Below are 24,920 nucleotides of genomic sequence, written 5' to 3' on the forward strand. Positions count from 1 at the left end.
CACAAGCCAGCCGAAAATGAATCATACTCATGGAGTAAAACTAAAATTGTAAAGTAATAATAGTAATGATATTATGAGATACATCAAGCGAACAAATAAACGCACAAACGCACAAACTCATTTCATTTATATTTGATAAAAAACTGTACATATTTTAAGGACTATTTAACTTATAAATCTATTTCTTCTGAGTCCATAGTTCACTACTACCAATCACGCAAAAGAATGTATTTATCACGCAAAAGATTGTATTTATCACGCATTTAAAGCAAGTTTTATAAACAATAAGAATTATCATCAAAAGAAGAGCGATGAAAAAAATTAATTTTTAATAAATTATATCAGAATTATCAGCAAAACATTGCTTCATCCTGAGCTTATACTGTTCCCATCTTCGAAGGTAAAATCTATCGAAGAGTAGTAAGTTTTTTGATGTAAATTGTTACGCTTAACCAATAACCATACATCGCCAGTAAATCAGACTTGACATGAGGATTCTTACTGAAGCCCACGAAACAGACCTACTTGAGGTGGTAAAGCAGTCCCACCCCGGTCAGGTTATCACCTATTTGAGGTGGTAAAGTAGTCCCACCCCGGTCAGGTTATCACCTATTTGAGGTGGTAAAGTAGTCCCACCCCGGTCAGGTTATCACCACCACCACCTGTTTGTTTTATCTGTGTACAAACTAGAACCGGAGCTAGACAGATCTGAAGTGTAATGTCAGTTAGATTGTTAAATTAAAATATAAAGCAACAGACGTCAATTTCCACTTTCGTAACGAAAGATATCAATAAAAAACACGATATGAAAGTAATTCGTCAATGGCTAATTCGCACATCGTTATAAATATAAGTAAAGATTATTCACTTTACTATTTAGTTACAGTTGATAGATTATTACTAGGGGGGGGGGGGGGGGGGGGGGGGGGGGGGGGGGGGGGGGGGGGGGGGGGGGGGGGGGGGGGGGGGGGGGGGGGGGGGGGGGGGTACTCATGACTCCCCCCCCCTACTAACTCCTACTACTCCCCCCCCCCTACTAATACTTATTACTAGGGGGGGGGGGGGGGGTACTCATGACTCCCCCCCCCCCTACTAACTCCTACTACTCCCCCCCTACTAATACTTATTACTAGGGGGGGGGGGGGGGGTACTCATGACTCCCCCCCCCCCTACTAACTCCTACTACTCCCCCCCCCCCTACTAATACTTATTACTAGGGGGGGGGGGGTACTCATGACCCCCCCCCCTACTAACTCCTACTACTCCCCCCCCCCCCCCCCCCCCCCTACTAATACTTATTACATACTCGTTATAAATATAAGTAAAGATTATTCACTTTACTATTTAGTTACAGTTGATAGATTATTACTAGGGGGGGGGGGGGGGTACTTATGACTCCCCCCCCCTACTAACTCCTACTACTCCCCCCCCCCCCCCCCCTACTAATACTTATTACTAGGGGGGGGGGTACTCATGACTCCCCCCCCCCCTACTAACTCCTACTACTCCCCCCCCCCCCCCCCCCTACTAATACCCTACTAACAATTATCCTACCTCGTAAGGACCGTCAGGCCAGCAGCTGACAGGGGTAGAGTCAATAATGGGGATCCTCTGAGAACCAGGTATAGAGGAGGAGGAGAACGACTCGTCTAGAATCATCTTTATCTTGGTAGAGTCTATACTCTCATCTCCACATACGTATCTGGGATAGGAGGGAAATTAAAAAGGAGGTTAAAAACAGAATCTTGGTTTCGCGAAAATATCTAATTAAAGTTCTAGGTTTATCCTGTATAGTACAGACGATAGCTGTACTTTAGTTTCCATAAAGGTCGTATAAAGAGCTCACCTGGTAGCAGTGACCCCCCCCCCCCCCCCTGTATAGTACAGACTATAGCTGTACTTTAGTTTCCATAAAGGTCGTATAAAGAGCTCACCTGATAGCAGTGACCCCCCCCCCCCCCCCCCCGTATAAAGAGCTCACCTGGTAGCAGTGACCCCCCCCCCCCCCCCGTATAAAGAGCTCACCTAGTAGCAGTGACCCCCCCCCCCTGTATAATACAGACTATAGCTGTACTTTAGTTTCCATAAAGGTCGTATAAAGAGCTCACCTGGTAGCAGTGACCCCCCCCCCCCCCCGTATAAAGAGCTCACCTGGTAGCAGTGACCCCCCCCCCGTATAATGAGCTCACCTGGTAGCAGTGACCCCCCCCCCCCCGCTGTATAGTACAGACTATAGCTGTACTTTAGTTTCCATAAAGGTCGTATAAAAAGCTCACCTGGTAGCAGTGACCCCCCCCCCCCCCTGTATAGTACAGACTATAGCTGTACTTTAGTTTCCATAAAGGTCGTATAAAGAGCTCACCTGGTAGCAGTGACCCCCCCCCCCCTGTATAGTACAGACTATAGCTGTACTTTAGTTTCCATAAAGGTCGTATAAAGAGCTCACCTGGTAGCAGTGACCCCCCCTATAAACAGCTCACCTGGTAGCAGTGACCCCCCCCCCCCCCTATAAACAGCTCACCTGGTAGCAGTGACCCCCCCCCCTGTATAGTACAGACTATAGCTGTACTTTAGTTTCCATAAAGGTCGTATAAAGAGCTCACCTGGTAGCAGTGACCCCCCCCCCCCCCGTATAAAGAGCTCACCTGGTAGCAGTGACCCCCCCCCCCCCCCCCCGTATAATGAGCTCACCTGGTAGCAGTGACCCCCCCCCCCCTGTATAGTACAGACTATAGCTGTACTTTAGTTTCCATAAAGGTCGTATAAAGAGCTCACCTGGTAGCAGTGACCCCCCCCCCCTATAAACAGCTCACCTGGTAGCAGTGACCCCCCCCCCCCCCCTATAAAGAGCTCACCTGGTAGCAGTGAGGCTAGATTTAACAGCAGTTGTTATTCCACTCATCCACTTATCATTCTCCCTGACAGTAAACACAGCTTGATAAGCCAGGGTGTGAATGTGTACTCGAGTTAGGGGCTTGTGTCGAGGCAGGTCGTTGAGGATAGCTAACAGTTCACGGGTGTGGTCCATTGTTTGGGAGACTTTTATCTTGCTGTCGCTGATGTAAACGATGGTTCCTGAGAGTGTTTGGTTTAGTGAGGACTGTGAAGGATAACTTTTACAGCTTTAGAAGTTTAACTTTAGAATTTGTGGCTCACAATTATGTGAGCATTTTAACAGCCTAACCACACATAGCACCACACATAGCACCACACTTAGCACCACACTTAGCACCACACTTAGCACCACACTTAGCACCACGCTTAGCAACCACACTTAGCACCACGATGATGATATTGTAGTTCACTATCTGATAAATACTGTACATCGTTGAGGTAACTATTGTATGCAGTAGGCACACCACCACCAGATCAGGTATTTGATTTATAGAATAGCAGATTAAGTTTATAAACAAGAATTGCGCCCGTTGTTTCGTTTTGGCGGACGCTAGATTTCCGTTCACTATAACTATAAATATAAGCTCCAATCAGCTCACTTCATAATAATAATATTGATACACATTAGTAGACTATACTACGCATGCCACGTACAAATTGGGCTTATAACCTAATACTATACATTACACCGTTATACAGTGAAATACAGTCGCGCCGCGCATTCATTGACCACAGGCTATCTATACATCACATCTCCGCAAGCAATCCTCGCGCGCTGCACTGTGCGCTGGTTGTCATGGTAACGGACGGAAGTAAGGACAGATGACAACATATTCAGACCCGCCTACCGCTATCTCCAAAATCCACGTTTTTCTGCAAAAACGTCCATTCGTAACCTTTCACTATTGCCTTTTTACAAAAGGGTGAACGGAAAAAATATCATACTCCCAAATTGTTTACATCTTTTACAATGTCTTGAATATAAATGAATAATGAATATCTTCACAGAGTATGCTGATAACCTGTGATAATATGAAGACAACATATTATGACTGATATTATGTAACTACTAGAGTGTGTGTAGTGTGTACCTCATGGAGTAGATGTACACTGTCTAGAGCATCTTTAGAGCGTACAGAGTGCAATTCATTGCGTTAGTACTCGTATGCCGATTTGATTTAATTTGTTTTGTTCAGCTTGCTGCGTGCACCTGTTTTTTTTTGGGATTTTTGATTTCTGTAGAATTCTCCGTTATATCTGAGGTACTGGATTCACGATACAATTTAATATCAAACGTTTTTGAATTTCTCGAATTGAAAGCAAACGGTTGCATGGAGGAATTAATGTAGTTGACATAATTTAAAATTAAGTAGCATCATCAACAGAATCGATTGCTTGAAATAAATTGAATCACTCAATTAAATGTTTCATCGCAAGGATTAGATGGAACACACCCGACTATGGGATCTTCATTCTCAGTGCTAAACGACACACCCGAACCAATCTGGGTGAAAGTAGGAGTCTGTGAGGAAGCTATCTTGGGGTCTGTGGCAGCAGTGGCTAGCGTGGTGGCAATTGGACTTTGTGGATTTGTTGCTTGTGGGGTTGTCATAGCCGGAGCAGCTGCTTTTTGCAAAGTTGTCTTGGCCACTTCCTTTGTGGCCACCGGAGTTGCAATGGACAGAATGCAAGCTAAACGCTGGTCCAAAATCAAGAGTATATCTGCTATTATGAACATGGGATGTGGAAGTTGTGAAATTTTTACAAAGCTTGCGCCCGATGAAAGAGAAAGAATGATAGAATTCCAGCAGGAACTGAAAGGTCGTTTGGCGGGTTATACCAGAGTTATTCGAGGTAGATCTTACACGGAGTCCGGAACTCTGAGTTTGGTCAAAACTGCTACTGTTATCAGGGATAATGGGAGAATGTTTAAACGGCACTGTTGGACCGCACCTACAGATGGCGGGGTTAACGTTTATGAAGTGTCCAGATACTTCGAATAGAGCTTCACATCAGGCGTTAATGTGGCGACAGTGATATTTATAGTCAAGCCAGGACTCAAAAATACAAGATACCGTGACCGTACCCGTGACCGCAGAAATACAAGATACCGTGACCCGTGACCGAAGAAAGACAGAAGTGAAATAATATTTTTCAATTTGGGGTGCTCAGAATGCTAATTAGTGTTTTGTGTGTTACAGCTGGAGCTGTTAAGACAATAATCCCAACAGGAAATGCACATGCGAGGATTATTATTGAACCTCCGCACAGATTTTAATCATTTATATTCATTGTCGATTACATGAAAAATGTGACCCGACCAGTTTTTAATAATCACCTTTATAATTTATATAGTAATAGAAAGTATAATTAGGTAGATTTTTACTGGGTCTTTGTACCTAGAATTTTATCCAAACTTTTAATTTTTTTTAGAAATATTTGTGATGACGTGTGACGATGTTTGTGTCATTTTTTTACCTGATTTAATAAGAGAACTAAGATTGGGAAGCTCTTGTTCGTTCATTCCAATCGAGTCGGAGTAAGGTAGAATAACGTCAGTGAGCCTCTTCAAGAAGTGTGGGTTAACAAAAGAGGCCATCTCGAAGTGAACCAAAGTATCAGATGGTAGCTCTGACAGGAATTCGTCAAGTTCGTTTAATCTGAAATGCGTAAAATTGTACATATGTATCTGTTTTCATGATTATGATTAAATCATAATCATGAAAATATTAATAATTAAATGAGTTATGGCTGATAGCACAACAAGTCGCCAACAGGGTTGAATACATTGTAAAAGTTACTGTTGTGGGTCAAAGTTGAGAACGTGTGCCTGTATTAGTGTATTTAATGACCAATAGTGATGCTTAAAGTACATGTCTGGCTGTTTCTACTGACCTAGCATTAAGTTCCTCCTCAGTGAAAGGATAAGTGTCTAGCATCTGAAGACCACCCAGTACCACAAGATGAGGTTTAAAATCTTTAACAGCGGACCGGACTGCAGCCAGACCTTTGAGTTGCGGGTTGTGGAGGTCTCTGTGTACAATGTACCTGAGTATTAGGTGTTATCAGTGTACAATGTACCTGAGTATTAGGTGTTATCAGGTGTACAATGTACCTGAGTATTAGGTGTTATTAGGTGTACAATGTACCTGAGTATTAGGTGTTATCAGGTGTACAATGTACCTGAGTATTAGGTGTTATCAGGTGTACAATGTACCTGAGTATTAGGTGTTATCTGTGTACAATGTACCTGAGTATTAGGTGTTATCAGTGTACAATGTACCTGAGTATTAGGTGTTATCTCTGTGTACAATGTACCTGAGTATTAGGTGTTATCAGTGTACAATGTACCTGAGTATTAGGTGTTATCAGTGAACAATGTACCTGAGTATTAGGTGTTATCTCTGTGTACAATGTACCTGAGTATTAGGTGTTATCAGTGTACAATGTACCTGAGTATTAGGTGTTATCAGGTGTACAATGTACCTGAGTATTAGGTGTTATCAGTGTACAATGTACCTGAGTATTAGGTGTTATCAGTGTACAATGTACCTGAGTATTAGGTGTTATCAGTGTACAATGTACCTGAGTATTAGGTGTTATCAGTGTACAATGTACCTGAGTATTAGGTGTTATCAGTGTACAATGTACCTGAGTATTAGGTGTTATCACTGTACAATGTACCTGAGTATTAGGTGTTATCAGTGAACAATGTACCTGAGTATTAGGTGTTATCAGTGTGTACAATGTACCTGAGTATTAGGTGTTATTAGGTGTACAATGTACCTGAGTATTAGGTGTTATTAGGTGTACAATGTACCTGAGTATTAGGTGTTATCAGTGTACAATGTACCTGAGTATTAGGTGTTATCAGTGTGTACAATGTACCTGAGTATTAGGTGTTATTAGGTGTACAATGTACCTGAGTATTGTTATCAGGTGTACAATGTACCTGAGTATTAGGTGTTATCAGGTGTACAATGTACCTGAGTATTAGGTGTTATCAGGTGTACAATGTACCTGAGTATTAGGTGTTATCAGTGTACAATGTACCTGAGTATTAGGTGTTATCAGTGTGTACAATGTACCTGAGTATTAGGTGTTATCAGTGTGTACAATGTACCTGAGTATTAGGTGTTATCAGTGTGTACAATGTACCTGAGTATTAGGTGTTATCAGTGTACAATGTACCTGAGTATTAGGTGTTATCAGTGTGTACAATGTACCTGAGTATTAGGTGTTATCTCTGTGTACAATGTACCTGAGTATTAGGTGTTATCAGGTGTACAATGTACCTGAGTATTAGGTGTTATCAGTGTACAATGTACCTGAGTATTAGGTGTTATCAGTGTACAATGTACCTGAGTATTAGGTGTTATCAGTGTGTACAATGTACCTGAGTATTAGGTGTTATCTCTGTGTACAATGTACCTGAGTATTAGGTGTGATTAGGTGTACAATGTACCTGAGTATTAGGTGTTATCAGTGGGATGTAGAACACCATATAAAATGCTTCTGATTGTTATGGATATTGTAATTATAGCAACTAATTGAATTTGAGGTAAAAACGGGTGTTTCAGGAATTAACCTGACTTCTAAAGTACCTGTTTCCACGTGTAGCCATGTAAGGTCCCCACTTGTCTCCCTTATCAAACTCAAGAATAATATGCAGGTCGTAATCTTCACTTTCTGTATCCACAGTCTCACCGGGCATCTTAATTTCTTTTATTATTCTGTCCCGGTATATCTGAAAATAATAAGGCTTTTAACGAGAGAGTAATGACAAATTAATCTGACCTGAACTATAATTGTTTATATACTCACAACTGCTGTCTTAAGCTCTATATCCTTGTGTGAACTTGGTAAGTGGTTCCTTAAAGAGGTAACCAGGTGTGACGAAAATATTACCAAGTCTTAAATACACTTTTATACACTTAAATTAATTAGACAGTACACAAGTTAGATGTGAGTAAATTTATTTATTTACAGGTACCACGCGCGCGTTCACGTCCAAACTAATGACCCATTATTGAGGCTGACAGTGATGAAAAGTTCAACAAAATGTCTCCGCGCGTCACAACTAGAATCGATTAACGTGTCTAATTTAAGGAAACTCCAAAATTGACATGGTAGACTGTAGTTGATATAGTAATTAACTTCCTGGATACGATCCTTACCTTCTCGTTCTGGATAGCCAGTAAAACCTCAGCCCCCTCTTCAACCATTCTCTTAGCAATAACTGGTCCATTGCCTCCTAATTTCAACTCAGGACCTAAACTAAGCGCTGCAGCTCTAATCTTCAACCAGAGTTCCTCAGATTGTACATACCGCCTGAAATACAAAATATTGGTCAAGACAGTACCCTTATCAACGTTATTTAATCGATGAATTTCAGCAAATGTAATCCAATACAGACACTAACGACTAACATAACGTCTACTACAGATTACAGTAACTTTTGAAATTGTAATTCTTACGTAGATTATATGCACAGCTGATGCATAAAACCTCACAGTATGCACATCAAAAATGTATATAATGTAATATATTTATACATATATTATATATTTATATATTTAAGTATCTTACTCAGCAGCAGCCCCCTCAACAAAGAATGTTAAGAATTCTGTGACAACGTCTTCCAAAGAGTTGAGACCCTGAGGAGGGTCACCAATAGATTCGGGCGGTGAGACCGACAGAGCGTCCATCAGATCCGCTGCTCGCACGAATATATCAAGACATCCTCCTACTCCAACCAGTATACGTTTCTGAGAGATTTGTGTTACACATCACAGACAACCAGTATACGTTTCTGAGAGATTTGTGTTACACCTCACAGACAACCAGTATACGTTTCTGAGAGATTTGTGTTACACATCACAGACAACCAGTATACGTTTCTGAGAGATTTGTGTTACACATCACAGACAACCAGTATACGTTTCTGAGAGATTTGTGTTACACATCACATACCTGCCTTCAGAGGAGCCTATAATTACTTCACACTTCGTTATGGTATTGGGTTCAGACTATCATATTACAAACATGTATTGAAGGAGTGATAAAGGAATTTGATAGATGTAAACAATGTAAACGATAGGCATCATTTGGGTGCAGATTAAAATTTACTACATCGAAATCATTTATCATGTCAATGTTGAGCTTTGAGCTCATGAGGGGATATATCTTCAAGAGCATACGGTTTATGGAATGCTATTGTTCCTAAAGTTGGAAACTGCTGCATCCCAGGAATTTGTTATAACATTGTATGAGACTGCTGTAAAATTTGTCACAGTCTCCAATAAATCTACAGTTTGTTAATGTCCAGTGATATAACTAACGTTTTGTGGCAGAGCAATTCCCTTCTCGATGTCGACTAAGCCTGACTTGATGGTGTTCACCCTCCAATGCCTCTGATACGTGGTATACAGCAAGAACTGGGATGTTTCCATGGTTACTCAATTATTATTATAATTATCATTATAATTATCATAATTATTAGCTTCATTTTGTTTTCTGTCCAAAACTACAAACTGCCACTAATATTTGAATTAAAAAAGTAAATCAGCCGAAATGTATCTGTTAATTACCAGAATGATGAAGGCACTAAGAGCAAAGAAGAATATAGCGCTTATTTTCCTGCTTGTTGGCATTGGCTTTATCTTGGGCGATTCCTCCGCAGATTGGTTCGAGGCCTGGTCTTCAGCGCTAGGCTCATACAGCTTGCGCCGAGTCACCGCCATATTAGCTACAGCATTGTAGTGAGTTAGGTGTGGTGGTGAAATGTGATTGGAATTTGGGTAAACTGATAACTTTACAAGTTCACAATGATTTTGTGAAACAAATAAGAAACACGATATATTATACAATATATTATTTAAAAGATTATATGTACAACAATAAATACAAATTTAATCGGTTAGATTTCGTGAAACTAAACTATTGGAAATTTCATTGAAGCACCTAAAGTCAAGTGGAGCAATGTCACAAAAATGATAATATATGAAAATTAAATCAAAAATAGAAAAAAAACAACATTATTATATGTATTTTGTATATGACTCAACATTTGTAAAATCCGGATTGGAATATTGTTTATGAGTCGCATGGTTGCAATGTATTCTTGTGTAAATTTGTATTGATCCCGTTTGATGCGACAAGGAAAAATGCTCTTATCAGGAAAGGAATTACTCAACAATTCGATGTTACAATATCGTATTCATGATCTAAAAATATTTCTATCAAAATTTCAAAATGTTAAAAAAAGATCATGAATACGATGTTGCAACATCGAAACGTTGAGTTATTCAGTTATTCCTTTCCTGATAAGAGCATTTTTCCTTGTCGCATCAAACGGGATCAATACAAATTTACACAAGGACTCAACATTTGTATGACTCAACATTTGTATGACTCAACATTCTTGGATATTATCTAACTTTTGCTGTAATGCTTTCCTCAGGAAGCACTTGCTACGATCAGCAAACTGCGAGCACAACTCAACAATAGTGTCGTGTTTAGAATAACTGGCAACTGGCCAATAACTGGCAAGTATTTGCATTGCCAGTGAACATGATTTAGAGGACTTCTCATCAGAATTAATAACCAAATATTGCAGAACCTTTCCAATAGCTGCTACACTACACGTGTCTTTTACGACCAAAACAAGGAATGCCGTTATGTCTTCATTCCACAACAATAAATCAGAAAACCCAGATAAGATATTATCTAGTTTGGCTGGTTTCAGAATCACAATTTTCGCAGTCCCACCAATGATTTGTTTTCTGCACGTTTTCAAGATGTCTAAAACAAATGAAACATGATTAATATAATCACATTCCAGACATTCCGATATGATGGAACTGTCGTTTCTGGTGCAAACTTTCTTGCCAGCAAGAAACGGAACAACAACAGCACTAATAAAGTTCTGTAGCGCTACTGGAAAGTTTTTGGCCCGATTAAAAACAGTGTTCAGATCTTTGTAACTGACATCTACAAACTGTTTACTATCACATCCCTGTGAGAACCCGGCTAAATGTGATATTAATTGAGTATCGTCTAATAACAGCAACTCTTCCACTGATAACAGAGTCACTTCCGGTTTTTTTATTTCTGAATCCTCGGTTATACTGACTATAGGATCGTCGGTCATACTGATTATAGGATTCTCGGTCATACTGATTCTAGGATCCTCAGTTGTACTGATTATAGGATCGTTGGTTATACTGATTATAGGATCTTGAATCATGATAACATCAGTAGACACCAACTTCTCAGGAGCTCTGGGACGGTCTAAACAAACATGTTTGCTGTCAGGTAAGATAGGGGATGATAACCTCCGCTTGCACTCTGAAACAGTACCTACCACTGTAACCTCGTCTGAAACAGTACCTACCACTGCAACCTCGTCTGAAACAGTACCTACCACTGCAACCTCGTCTTCGAAATGGTTTTTAAACCTCTCTATATGCTCCTGCCTTGACAAATTGTGGGAAAACCGTTTCAGAAGATATTTAGGAATACTCGTGGCATTATCCTCTATGAACGAGAGAATAGTGTCCTGATACTGTCTGTCGTTTTCCAGAAAACAAAACTGACTGTTCTTATCAGTAATAATATGGAAGAAGTAGAACCAGGGAGAGGTTTTACCTGCCCGGTAAAGTTTGGAATAACAGAGGATACCGCGTTCTAGACTAATATTCTTGAGGTTTGTCAGTACTCCGAACCAGATTAAACCAGGTGCTGCTATCTCGTGACACATTCTGTAGCAAAATAATTAATAAATAAATAAATTATAACATTTATTACACGCTTCGACATAAAAATATACCCAACAGAGATGTACATTTAAGGCATTCAAGCGAGACTTAGTGTTGAAATATCAAGCTTATGGACTTCTTGATCAGTTCATATTTTATGGAAAAATACAAGGAATATCATCAAAAGCTAGGTGGAAAGTTGCTTAAGAAAAGACAGAAGTTCAGATTGCAGTAGTAATCTTACACCATACAGATACTTACAGTATTTCAAATTTGTATCTGATTTGGTTGAACATCCTGAACTGTTACAGAAGAAAAGTCTTGTACAGCATGTTTACTGCAGTCGGTTACTAGCTCATTTAACAATTAGACTATACATTTGTACATCACGATAATCACTTTACAAGTTATATCCCTGCTGCTGCGGGAAGATAAGCGCTTTTAAAATGATTTAAACTAAAATTAAGCCCCGGTACAGTGGTACAACCCATAAAAACTGAAAAGGTTACTGCAATAGCCAACTTTTACTTAACCTAATTAATAAACCTACCATTACCCATAATTATAGCAAGAATTAAACCCGTACATATAATCGTTCTGAATGTAATACTGACTCTGTCTTATCATTCTGTTTTTATCCTGGGCACTAGCAGCCCGGAGCCGACGAGTCTGTATAAAATAAGAGTGGTGGCAGGTTGCCACGTGACATGCTACCCTGTACTTGGTGTGGAATGTGGCATGGCACGTGTCCACAGGACAGGACAGGGTTTTGGGGGAGTGGGTTTTGAGGTGTTCTGTTAGGATGCACTTTCGGGAGAACTTGTTCCCGCACCGGTGACACTGGTAGCCTCGCACTCGGAGGTGTCGGTGCATCTGGTGGTACACCAGACTCTTCTTTAACTGCAGCAAGTGAGTATTCAAATATTGGCTTTATGTTAATAACGAATAAGTTAGACTCTTCTTTAACTGCAGCAAGTGAGTATTCAAATATTTGCTTTATTTTAATAACCAATAAGTTAGATCATCTTACATAATATCACCTCATTATATTAAGCTTTTTCTATTTATAGTACTACTACTGTATCACTATACAGCTCAGTAGATTGTTCTAGATCGAATATATGTGAACGTTTTTTTAAACACATCTTTAACATTTAAAAAGTTAAAGTGCTTTGAAAAGACAAATAACACTATACACACATACACGATACAATTGACATCATGTATTATACTACTCAAAAACAGTTAGTACAGTAACTACTGACCTTGAAGGATTTGTCACACAGGCCACAATGGAAGGATTTCTGCGTTGTGTGCACTAGGGAGTGTCTCTTCCGGTTCTTGTTGTTGTTAAATGAGAGGGGACACTCTGTACACAGGTACTTCTTCTTAGGATGACTCTGTAGAAGTTATGTAATACCGCGTGTGTGTGTGATATTGCCTAGTTGATACCAGGAAATGGCCGGTAGGTATCAACATCAAATAACGTTTTAGATCTAAACAATTAGCTAATTATATTCACTGTAGTCTGTCTCAAGTGTATAATAAAAGTGTAAACACCAGTGCTCACTGCTCACCAGTGCTCACTGCTCACCAGTGCTCACTGCTCACCAGTGCTCACTGCTCACCAGTGCTCACTGCTCACCAGTGCTCACTGCTCACCAGTACTCACTGCTCACCAGTGCTCACTGCTCACCAGTGCTCACTGCTCACCAGTGCTCACTGCTCACCAGTACTCACTGCTCACCAGTGCTCACTGCTCACCATTGCTCACTGCTCACCAGTGCTCACTGCTCACCAGTGCTCACTGCTCACCAGTGCTCACTGCTCACCAGTGCTCACTGCTCACCAGTGCTCACTGCTCACCAGTACTCACTGCTCACCAGTGCTCACTGCTCACCATTGCTCACTGCTCACCAGTGCTCACTGCTCACCAGTGCTCACTGCTCACCAGTGCCCACTGCTCACCAGTACTCACTGCTCACCAGTGCTCACTGCTCACCAGTGCTCACTGCTCACCAGTGCCCATTGCTCACCAGTGCTCACTGCTCACCAGTGCTCACTGCTCACCAGTGCCCACTGCTCACCAGTATTCACTGCTCACCAGTGCTCACTGCTCACCAGTGCTCACTGCTCACCAGTGCTCACTGCTCACCAGTGCTCACTGCTCACCAGTGCTCACTGCTCACCAGTGCTCACTGCTCACCAGTGCTCACTGCTCACCAGTGCTCACTGCTCACCAGTGCTCACTGCTCACCAGTGCTCACTGCTCACCAGTGCTCACTGCTCACCAGTGCTCACTGCTCACCAGTGCTCACTGCTCACCAGTGCTCACTGCTCACCAGTGCTCACTGCTCACCAGTGCTCACTGCTCACCAGTGCTCACTGCTCACCAGTGCTCACTGTTCACCAGTGCTCACTGCTCACCAGTACTCACTGCTCACCAGTGCTCACTGCTCACCAGTGCTCACTGCTCACCAGTACTCACTGCTCACCAGTGCTCACTGCTCACCAGTACTCACTGCTCACCAGTGCTCACTGCTCACCAGTACTCACTGCTCACCAGTACTCACTGCTCACCAGTGCTCACTGCTCACCAGTACTCACTGCTCACCAGTGCTCACTGCTCACCAGTACTCACTGCTCACCAGTGCTCACTGCTCACCAGTACTCACTGCTCACCAGTGCTCACTGCTCACCAGTGCTCACTGCTCACCAGTGCTCACTGCTCACCAGTGCTCACTGCTCTGTGTACATAGGCTCTATCAGTACATTTAGGAATTAGGTGTCTGGTGTACACTTCCAATATAATGTGAGTTAAAAATTAGCGGATTTCTTCACTAGATGAACCTCCTGAAGATTCTTCCTAGAATAAAACACATGCTAAAGCAACTTACATCAACATGGCTCCACCATTCGTGAAGAGTCTCGAAGTAACCATTACAGTCTCGGCATCTCAAGGTTTTTCGCACATGCTGCAAGATAGGAAATTTAAATTCTTAACAAACTAATTAAAATGTTAGTAGTTTGGGGTTGTATCTTTAAAAAGTAAAATTCTCATACATTTCCTGCTATGCCGAGTAAATTATACCAAATTGGGACGGTGGCCCTTGTTCACTATAACACGTGTATAGTGTATAAAAACTACACAAGTTACCATGACAACTACCAACCTGCACTAGTTACCATGACAACTACACTTGTTACCATGACAACTACACTACCTGCATAAGACGATGCCTCCTCAGATTGTACGAGCTCTGAAAGTAGATCCCACAAGCCTCGCAGTTCCACTGGGTCTGAGTATCGTGTGTTGTCACGTGACGCTTTAGAGACTGCTGACATCCAAATGTTTTATCACACTGAGAGGGACGTATTTAAGATACAAGTTTATATTATGATGTAAAGTAGATTGGCATTATTATTGCGGACTTTGGGGGAAGGAACCAGCAGTAAATCGGGGTTTTCGGTTAGTAGGGGTTTTGGTTTTTGAATCCAAAATTGTTTAAAAACGAGTGTAGAAAGGTTTGTGGTATCGCGATAAAAGTTAACCGTATTAAAAGTAATATAATCAAATTGTTGCTGTCTGTAGAGGAGACTAGAGGACGCTGTTCCCCATATTATTCAGATAATAATGTGTCTTCCCTTAGATTATTCGATTTTCAGTTATCTGAGCTACATTGTATCAGTTTGTTATTTCTGTTTATATACTTATATTACTGTAGGTATTAGATTACATTTTTTTGTAATTTTAAACAACTTGTATCACAATAAAGGAAATATATCAGAATTTTTGAAAGTGCTCCAAATACTCTCAAACAATACCTTAGATCTGTTTTTCAAACATTTGGGAAACAAAGTTGCCACAATACATCGAGAGGGGATGCGGTTTTAATTTATTATTTTATCAATGGTTTTTGAAATATTATATAATCAACGTTAATAATAATGCAAGAAACAAAAGAGCGATGAACTGACTTAACAGTTAACATTGAACAGTTAACATTATAAAATAAAAGTAGGAGTGCTAAAGAGCAGAATTACCTGACTACAAGAAATCTGTCGTTCATACGGAGTATGCATTCTTCTGGTGTGCCTGGAATACAACAATTTACTTAAGTTAAGCGACTTAACATACGGAGTGTGCATTCTTCTCGTGTGCCTGGAATAAAACAATTTACGTAAGTTAAGCGACTTAACATACGGAGTATGCATTCTTCTGGTGTGCCTGGAATACAACAATTTACTTAAGTTAAGCGACTTAACATACGGAGTATGCATTCTTCTGGTGTGCCTGGAATAAAACAATTTACTTAAGTTAAGCGACTTAACATACGGAGTATGCATTCTTCTGGTGTGCCTGGAATAAAACAATTTACTTAAGTTAAGCGACTTAACATACGGGGTATGCATTCTTCTGGTGTGCCTGGAATAAAACAATTTACTTAAGTTAAGCGACTTAACATACGGGGTATGCATTCTTCTGGTGTGCCTGGAATAAAACAATTTACTTAAGTTAAGGGACTTAACATACGGAGTATGCATTCTTCTGGTGTGCCTGGAATAAAACAATTTACTTAAGTTAAGGGACTTAACATACGGGGTATGCATTCTTCTGGTGTGCCTGGAATAAAACAATTTACTTAAGTTAAGCGACTTAACATACGGAGTATGCATTCTTCTGGTGTGCCTGGAATAAAACAATTTACTTAAGTTAAGGGACTTAACATACGGAGTATGCATTCTTCTGGTGTGCCTGGAATTAAACAATTTACTTAAGTTAAGCGACTTAACATACGGGGTATGCATTCTTTTCGTGTGCCTGGAATAAAACAATTTACTTAAGTTAAGCGACTTAACATACGGAGTATGCATTCTTCTGGTGTGCCTGGAATAAAACAATTTACTTAAGTTAAGCGACTTAACATACGGGGTATGCATTCTTTTCGTGTGCCTGGAATAAAACAATTTACTTAAGTTAAGCGACTTAACATACGGAGTATGCATTCTTCTGGTGTGCCTGGAATAAAACAATTTACTTAAGTTAAGCGACTTAACATACGGAGTATGCATTCTTCTGGTGTGCCTGGAATAAAACAATTTACTTAAGTTAAGCGACTTAACATACGGAGTGTGCATTCTTCTGGTGTGCCTGGAATAAAACAATTTACTAAATTTAAGCGACTTAACATACGGAGTATGCATTCTTCTGGTGTGCCTGGAATTAAACAATTTACTTAAGTTAAGCGACTTAACATACGGAGTATGCATTCTTCTGGTGTGCCTGGAATAAAACAATTTACTTAAGTTAAGCGACTTAACATACGGAGTATGCATTCTTCTGGTGTGCCTGGAATAAAACAATTTACTTAAGTTAAGCGACTTAACATACGGAGTATGCATTCTTCTGGTGTGCCTGGAATAAAACAATTTACTTAAGTTAAGCGACTTAACATACGGAGTATGCATTCTTCTGGTGTGCCTGGAATAAAACAATTTACTTAAGTTAAGCGACTTAACATACGGAGTATGCATTCTTCTGGTGTGCCTGGAATAAAACAATTTACTTAAGTTAAGCGACTTAACATACGGAGTATGCATTCTTCTGGTGTGCCTGGAATAAAACAATTTACTTAAGTTAAGGGACTAAACATACGGGGTATGCATTCTTCTGGTGTGCCTGAAATAAAACAATTTACTTAAGTTAAGGGACTTAACATACGGAGTATGCATTCTTCTGGTGTGCCTGGAATAAAACAATTTACTTAAGTTAAGCGACTTAACATACGGAGTATGCATTCTTCTGGTGTGCCTGGAATAAAACAATTTACTTAAGTTAAGCGACTTAACATACGGAGTATGCATTCTTCTGGTGTGCCTGGAATAAAACAATTTACTTAAGTTAAGGGACTTAACATACGGAGTATGCATTCTTCTGGTGTGCCTGGAATAAAACAATTTACTTAAGTTAAGCGACTTAACATACGGAGTATGCATTCTTCTGGTGTGCCTGGAATAAAACAATTTACTTAAGTTAAGCGACTTAACATACGGAGTATGCATTCTTCTGGTGTGCCTGGAATAAAACAATTTACTTAAGTTAAGCGACTTAACATACGGAGTATGCATTCTTCTGGTGTGCCTGGAATAAAACAATTTACTTAAGTTAAGCGACTTAACATACGGAGTATGCATTCTTCTGGTGTGCCTGGAATAAAACAATTTACTTAAGTTAAGGGACTAAACATACGGGGTATGCATTCTTCTGGTGTGCCTGGAATAAAACAATTTACTTAAGTTAAGGGACTTAACATACGGGGTATGCATTCTTCTGGTGTGCCTGGAATAAAACAATTTACTTAAGTTAAGGGACTTAACATACGGGGTATGCATTCTTCTGGTGTGCCTGGAATAAAACAATTTACTAAATTTAAGCGACTTAACATACGGGGTATGCATTCTTCTGGTGTGCCTGGAATAAAACAATTTACTTAAGTTAAGGGACTTAACATACGGGGTATGCATTCTTCTGGTGTGCCTGGAATAAAACAATTTACTTAAGTTAAGCGACTTAACATACGGAGTATGCATTCTTCTGGTGTGCCTGGAATTAAACAATTTACTTAAGTTAAGCGACTTAACATACGGAGTGTGCATTCTTCTGGTGTGCCTGGAATAAAACAATTTACTTAAGTTAAGGGACTTAACATACGGAGTATGCATTCTTCTGGTGTGCCTGGAATTAAACAATTTACTTAAGTTAAGCGACTTAACATACGGAGTATGCATTCTTCTGGTGTGCCTGGAATAAAACAATTTACTTAAGTTAAGGGACTTAACATACGGAGTATGCATTCTTCTGGTGTGCCTGGAATAAAACAATTTACTTAAGTTAAGCGACTTAACATACGGGGTATGCATTCTTTTGGTGTGCCTGGAATAAAACAAGCGACTTAAGTTAAGCGACTTAACATACGGAGTATGCATTCTTCTGGTGTGCCTGGAATTAAACAATTTACTTAAGTTAAGCGACTTAACATGCGGGGTATGCATTCTTCTGGTGTGCCTGGAATAAAACAATTTACTTAAGTTAAGCGACTTAACATACGGGGTATGCATTCTTCTGGTGTGCCTGGAATAAAACAATTTACTTAAGTTAAGCGACTTAACATACGGGGTATGCATTCTTCTGGTGTGCCTGGAATAAAACAATTTACTTAAGTTAAGCGACTTAACATACGGGGTATGCATTCTTCTGGTGTGCCTGGAATAAAACAAGCGACTTAAGTTAAGCGACTTAACATACGGGGTATGCATTCTTCTGGTGTGCCTGGAATAAAACAATTTACTTAAGTTAAGCGACTTAACATACGGAGTATGCATTCTTCTGGTGTGCCTGGAATTAAACAATTTACTTAAGTTAAGCGACTTAACATACGGGGTATGCATTCTTCTGGTGTGCCTGGAATAAAACAATTTACTTAAGTTAAGCGACTTAACATACGGGGTATGCATTCTTCTGGTGTGCCTGGAATAAAACAATTTACTTAAGTTAAGCGACTTAACATACGGAGTATGCATTCTTCTGGTGTGCCTGGAATAAAACAATTTACTTAAGTTAAGCGACTTAACATACGGAGTATACATTCTTCTGGTGTGCCTGGAATAAAACAATTTACTTAAGTTAAGCGACTTAACATACGGGGTATGCATTCTTCTGGTGTGCCTGGAATAAAACAAGCGACTTAAGTTAAGCGACTTAACATACGGAGTATGCATTCTTCTGGTGTGCCTGGAATTAAACAATTTACTTAAGTTAAGCGACTTAACATGCGGGGTATGCATTCTTCTGGTGTGCCTGGAATAAAACAATTTACTTAAGTTAAGCGACTTAACATACGGGGTATGCATTCTTCTGGTGTGCCTGGAATAAAACAATTTACTTAAGTTAAGGGACTTAACATACGGGGTATGCATTCTTCTGGTGTGCCTGGAATTAAACAATTTACTTAAGTTAAGCGACTTAACATACGGAGTATGCATTCTTCTGGTGTGCCTGGAATAAAACAATTTACTTAAGTTAAGGGACTTAACATACGGGGTATGCATTCTTTTCGTGTGCCTGGAATAAAACAATTTACTTAAGTTAAGCGACTTAACATACGGAGTATGCATTCTTCTGGTGTGCCTGGAATAAAACAATTTACTTAAGTTAAGCGACTTAACATACGGGGTATGCATTCTTCTGGTGTGCCTGGAATAAAACAATTTACTTAAGTTAAGCGACTTAACATACGGAGTATGCATTCTTCTGGTGTGCCTGGAATAAAACAATTTACTTAAGTTAAGCGACTTAACATACGGGGTATGCATTCTTCTGGTGTGCCTGGAATAAAACAATTTACTTAAGTTAAGCGACTTAACATACGGGGTATGCATTCTTCTGGTGTGCCTGGAATAAAACAATTTACTTAAGTTAAGCGACTTAACATACGGAGTATGCATTCTTCTGGTGTGCCTGGAATAAAACAATTTACTTAAGTTAAGGGACTTAACATACGGAGTATGCATTCTTCTGGTGTGCCTGGAATAAAACAATTTACTTAAGTTAAGCGACTTAACATACGGGGTATGCATTCTTCTGGTGTGCCTGGAATAAAACAATTTACTTAAGTTAAGGGACTTAACATACGGAGTATGCATTCTTCTGGTGTGCCTGGAATAAAACAATTTACTTAAGTTAAGCGACTTAACATACGGAGTATGCATTCTTCTGGTGTGCCTGAAATAAAACAATTTACTTTAGTTAAGCGACTTAACATACGGAGTATGCATTCTTCTGGTGTGCCTGGAATAAAACAATTTACTTAAGTTAAGCGACTTAACATACGGAGTATGCATTCTTCTGGTGTGCCTGGAATAAAACAATTTACTTAAGTTAAGGGACTTAACATACGGAGTATGCATTCTTCTCGTGTGCCTGGAATAAAACAAGCGACTTAAGTTAAGGGACTTAACATACGGGGTATGCATTCTTCTCGTGTGCCTGGAATAAAACAATTTACTTAAGTTAAGGGACTTAACATACGGAGTATGCATTCTTCTGGTGTGCCTGGAATAAAACAATTTACTTAAGTTAAGCGACTTAACATACGGAGTATGCATTCTTCTCGTGTGCCTGGAATAAAACAAGCGACTTAAGTTAAGGGACTTAACATACGGGGTATGCATTCTTCTCGTGTGCCTGGAATAAAACAATTTACTTAAGTTAAGGGACTTAACATACGGAGTATGCATTCTTCTCGTGTGCCTGGAATAAAACAAGCGACTTAAGTTAAGGGACTTAACATACGGGGTATGCATTCTTCTCGTGTGCCTGGAATAAAACAATTTACTTAAGTTAAGCGACTTAACATACGGAGTATGCATTCTTCTGGTGTGCCTGGAATAAAACAATTTACTTAAGTTAAGGGACTTAACATACGGAGTATGCATTCTTCTGGTGTGCCTGGAATAAAACAATTTACTTAAGTTAAGCGACTTAACATACGGAGTATGCATTCTTCTGGTGTGCCTGGAATTAAACAATTTACTTAAGTTAAGGGACTTAACATACGGAGTATGCATTCTTCTGGTGTGCCAAGAATAAAACAATTTACTTAAGTTAAGCGACTTAACATAAGGAGTATGCATTCTTCTGGTGTGCCAAGAATTAAACAATTTACTTAAGTTAAGCGACTAAACATACGGAGTATGCATTCTTCTGGTGTGCCAAGAATTAAACAATTTACTTAAGTTAAGGGACTTAACATACGGAGTATGCATTCTTCTGGTGTGCCTGGAATAAAACAATTTACTTAAGTTAAGCGACTTAACATACGGAGTATGCATTCTTCTGGTGTGCCTGGAATAAAACAATTTACTTAAGTTAAGCGACTTAACATACGGAGTATGCATTCTTCTGGTGTGCCTGGAATAAAACAATTTACTTAAGTTAAGCGACTTAACATACGGAGTATGCATTCTTCTGGTGTGCCTGGAATAAAACAATTTACTTAAGTTAAGCGACTTAACATACGGAGTATGCATTCTTCTGGTGTGCCTGGAATAAAACAATTTACTTAAGTTAAGGGACTAAACATACGGGGTATGCATTCTTCTCGTGTGCCTGGAATAAAACAATTTACTTAAGTTAAGCGACTTAACATACGGAGTATGCATTCTTCTGGTGTGCCTGGAATAAAACAATTTACTTAAGTTAAGCGACTTAACATACGGAGTATGCATTCTTCTGGTGTGCCTGGAATAAAACAATTTACTTAAGTTAAAGGACTTAACATACGGAGTATGCATTCTTCTGGTGTGCCTGGAATACAACAATTTACTTAAGTTAAGGGACTTAACATACGGAGTATGCATTCTTCTGGTGTGCCTGGAATAAAACAATTTACTTGAGTTAAGCGACTTAACATACGGAGTATGCATTCTTCTGGTGTGCCTGGAATAAAACAATTTACTTAAGTTAAGGGACTTAACATACGGAGTATGCATTCTTCTGGTGTGCCTGGAATAAAACAAGCGACTTAAGTTAAGGGACTTAACATACGGGGTATGCATTCTTCTGGTGTGCCTGGAATACAACAATTTACTTAAGTTAAGCGACTTAACATACGGAGTATGCATTCTTCTGGTGTGCCTGGAATAAAACAAGCGACTTAAGTTAAGGGACTTAACATACGGAGTATGCATTCTTCTGGTGTGCCTGGAATACAACAATTTACTTAAGTTAAGCGACTTAACATACGGAGTATGCATTCTTCTGGTGTGCCTGGAATAAAACAAGCGACTTAAGTTAAGGGACTTAACATACGGAGTATGCATTCTTCTGGTGTGCCTGGAATACAACAATTTACTTAAGTTAAGCGACTTAACATACGGAGTATGCATTCTTCTGGTGTGCCTGGAATAAAACAATTTACTTGAGTTAAGCGACTTAACATACGGAGTATGCATTCTTCTGGTGTGCCTGGAATAAAACAATTTACTTAAGTTAAGGGACTTAACATACGGAGTATGCATTCTTCTGGTGTGCCTGGAATAAAACAAGCGACTTAAGTTAAGGGACTTAACATACGGGGTATGCATTCTTCTGGTGTGCCTGGAATAAAACAATTTACTTAAGTTAAGCGACTTAAAATACGGAGTATGCATTCTTCTGGTGTGCCTGGAATTAAACAATTTACTTAAGTTAAGGGACTTAACATACGGAGTATGCATTCTTCTGGTGTGCCTGGAATAAAACAATTTACTTAAGTTAAGCGACTTAAAATACGGAGTATGCATTCTTCTGGTGTGCCTGGAATTAAACAATTTACTTAAGTTAAGCGACTTAACATACGGGGTATGCATTCTTCTGGTGTGCCTGGAATAAAACAATTGTCTTAAGTTAAGCGACTTAACATACGGGGTATGCATTCTTCTCGTGTGCCTGGAATAAAACAATTGTCTTAAGTTAAGAACCTTTATTAACTAATACCATAACAATAATAAAGGACATTGACTTGAAAATAATAAAGAAAACCTTTAGTTTTAAAAGAAAACCACCAAATAAACGAGAACTCACATCCTAAGACTAACTTTAGTCTTGAAGACCTTCAAACAGTGGACACAAGAGAGGTTGCTATTGGTATGTACATTCCGAACATGGTCCTGCAGACACCGGTCACTGTTGAACATTTTACCGCACATTTGGCACGGCATCGCACCATTACACACCTCCACGTGGGTTTTGTACCGCTTTTTATGTTTGAACTCCTTCTGGCACTGACTGCAGGTCAACTGTAAATAAGGGGTTTGGAAAATGTGGTTTCGGGGATTAAAAACGATTTATTCTTGTTCTATTCAGCATTTTTTGTAGTCAAAAAAGCTTCTTGGTAGTCAAAAATCAAGCATAATAGTCAAAAGCTTTGACAATAAAATTGCAGAAAACTTACAACGACTTTTTTCTTGGCATTGGTTTCTACGTTATCATCCGATTTATCTGCAAAAGAAGAATAATTAAGCCACTTGTGGAGTTATGGTCATCAACTAGCTATAACTAATTGATCCACTTTGAATATTATGAAACTACTTAAAATGTAGAGGAGAATTACCTTACGTAGTCACTCTAAGGTATTACCTGGCGCTATCAAGGATGGATAATCGCTTATCAGAAGCTTTGGATTGTCTTTAACATGAATATTCGGTTGGAAAACCATGGGTGACTGAAGTAGTCAACAAATTAGTAACAAATTAGTAACAAATTAGTAACAAATTAGTAACAAATTAGTAACAAATTAGTAACAAATTAGTAACAAATTAGTAACAAATTAGTAACAAATTAGTAACAAATTAGTAACAAATTAGTAACAAATTAGTAACAAATTAGTAACAAATTAGTAACAAATTAGTAACAAATTAGTAACAAATTAGTAACACATTAGTAACAAATTAGTAACAAATTAGTAACAAATTAGTAACAAATTAGTAACAAATTAGTAACAAATTAGTAACAAATTAGTAACAAATTAGTAACAAATTAGTAACAAATTAGTAACAAATTAGTAACAAATTAGTAACAAATTAGTAACAAATTAGTAAAAAATTATATTAACAAATTAGTTACAAATTAGTAACACATTAGTAACAAATTAAACAACACTAATCGTTAACCCATCATATGATTTTCACAACACTGAACTACTTTATCATTTGATACTGATTCAATGGCACATATTATAATGATGATACTAAACAATACTCACATGTAGAGGATAACACTCAGTAGCAGGGTCTCTAGTGACGTAGTAGGGATTAGAAGGTTTGCAGAAATAACACATGCAATTCCTGTGCTGATTCCAGAACCTGGTCAAATATTGTCAGTTTTAATCGTTTATATTTAAGTTTTCATAATTTAGTCATTACAATTAAACCACCAACAATATTTTCCACCTACAAAATCCTTCCATTAGTCTTTACTAATATAATAGTACTTACTGAATACTGATATAGTACTTACTGATAGAGGAATTCATAAGATGGTTTATCGAAATCATACTGGATAGTCCCAGATGACACCCCAATTATTGTACAGGATGCAGACATCCTACAGGAATAAAAACTACTAGTTATTGTAAGTAGACCTATCTAACAGGATCATACAGACACAGTTTAATTAGATAAACCAACAGGTTGATAGGCAAATTAATGTTCAAGTCGTGCTGTGTG

The 24,920-nt window shown here is 39.1% G+C and overlaps 3 protein-coding genes across 4 annotated transcripts in view; all 3 read right to left on the bottom strand.

Moving 5' to 3' along the window:
• LOC134817510 (2-oxoglutarate and iron-dependent oxygenase domain-containing protein 2-like) overlaps positions 1–24,920 on the bottom strand; it is a 94,511-nt gene that overhangs the window by 5,533 nt on the left and 64,058 nt on the right. The gene's annotated exons all lie outside the window — the stretch shown is intronic.
• On the bottom strand, positions 47–9,650 carry LOC134817408 (ADP-dependent glucokinase-like). 2 transcript variants are annotated; one of them, XM_063826550.1, is made up of 11 exons: positions 9,486–9,650; positions 9,237–9,332; positions 8,485–8,663; positions 8,073–8,226; positions 7,500–7,642; positions 5,791–5,943; positions 5,374–5,555; positions 2,856–3,075; positions 1,555–1,702; positions 654–708; positions 47–565 (listed from the first exon to the last, which is right to left on the bottom strand). In XM_063826550.1, exons 1-11 carry the CDS (start codon positions 9,636–9,638, stop codon positions 522–524), a joined length of 1,527 nt encoding a protein of 508 aa, XP_063682620.1. In that variant the 5' UTR covers positions 9,639–9,650; the 3' UTR covers positions 47–521. The 2 variants fall into 2 exon arrangements, with proteins under 2 accessions (XP_063682620.1, XP_063682626.1); XM_063826556.1 differs by having other exon boundaries at positions 47–708.
• On the bottom strand, positions 11,826–24,797 carry LOC134817467 (zinc finger protein 17-like). The gene is made up of 10 exons (XM_063826609.1): positions 24,712–24,797; positions 24,458–24,557; positions 23,833–23,917; positions 23,648–23,694; positions 23,278–23,492; positions 15,699–15,750; positions 14,879–15,016; positions 14,552–14,629; positions 12,920–13,054; positions 11,826–12,554 (listed from the first exon to the last, which is right to left on the bottom strand). Exons 1-10 carry the CDS (start codon positions 24,795–24,797, stop codon positions 12,207–12,209), a joined length of 1,284 nt encoding a protein of 427 aa, XP_063682679.1. The 3' UTR covers positions 11,826–12,206.

This window comes from Bolinopsis microptera, chromosome 1 (assembly GCF_026151205.1).
Source record: "Bolinopsis microptera isolate Bmic1 chromosome 1, MBARI_Bmic_1.0, whole genome shotgun sequence".
Classification (NCBI taxonomy): Eukaryota; Metazoa; Ctenophora; class Tentaculata; order Lobata; family Bolinopsidae; genus Bolinopsis; species Bolinopsis microptera.

What these genes read in the sequence shown, in the direction of transcription:
- LOC134817408 (XM_063826550.1), bottom strand. Translation starts at nt 9,638, where the DNA reads ATGGCGGTGACTCGGCGCAAGCTGTATGAGCCTAGCGCTGAAGACCAG. An exon ending in GAGGAGGAACTTAATGCTAG is followed by an intron (nt 5,556 to 5,790) that starts GTCAGTAGAAAC and finishes TACGCATTTCAG; the next exon opens with ATTAAACGAACTTGACGAAT. An exon ending in TAGTTCTCTTATTAAATCAG is followed by an intron (nt 3,076 to 5,373) that starts GTAAAAAAATGA and finishes AAACACTCTCAG; the next exon opens with GAACCATCGTTTACATCAGC.
- LOC134817467 (XM_063826609.1), bottom strand. Translation starts at nt 24,797, where the DNA reads ATGTCTGCATCCTGTACAATAATTGGGGTGTCATCTGGGACTATCCAG. An exon ending in TCCATCCTTGATAGCGCCAG is followed by an intron (nt 23,695 to 23,832) that starts GTAATACCTTAG and finishes CTTCTTTTGCAG; the next exon opens with ATAAATCGGATGATAACGTA. An exon ending in ATGCCAAGAAAAAAGTCGTT is followed by an intron (nt 23,493 to 23,647) that starts GTAAGTTTTCTG and finishes CCTTATTTACAG; the next exon opens with TTGACCTGCAGTCAGTGCCA.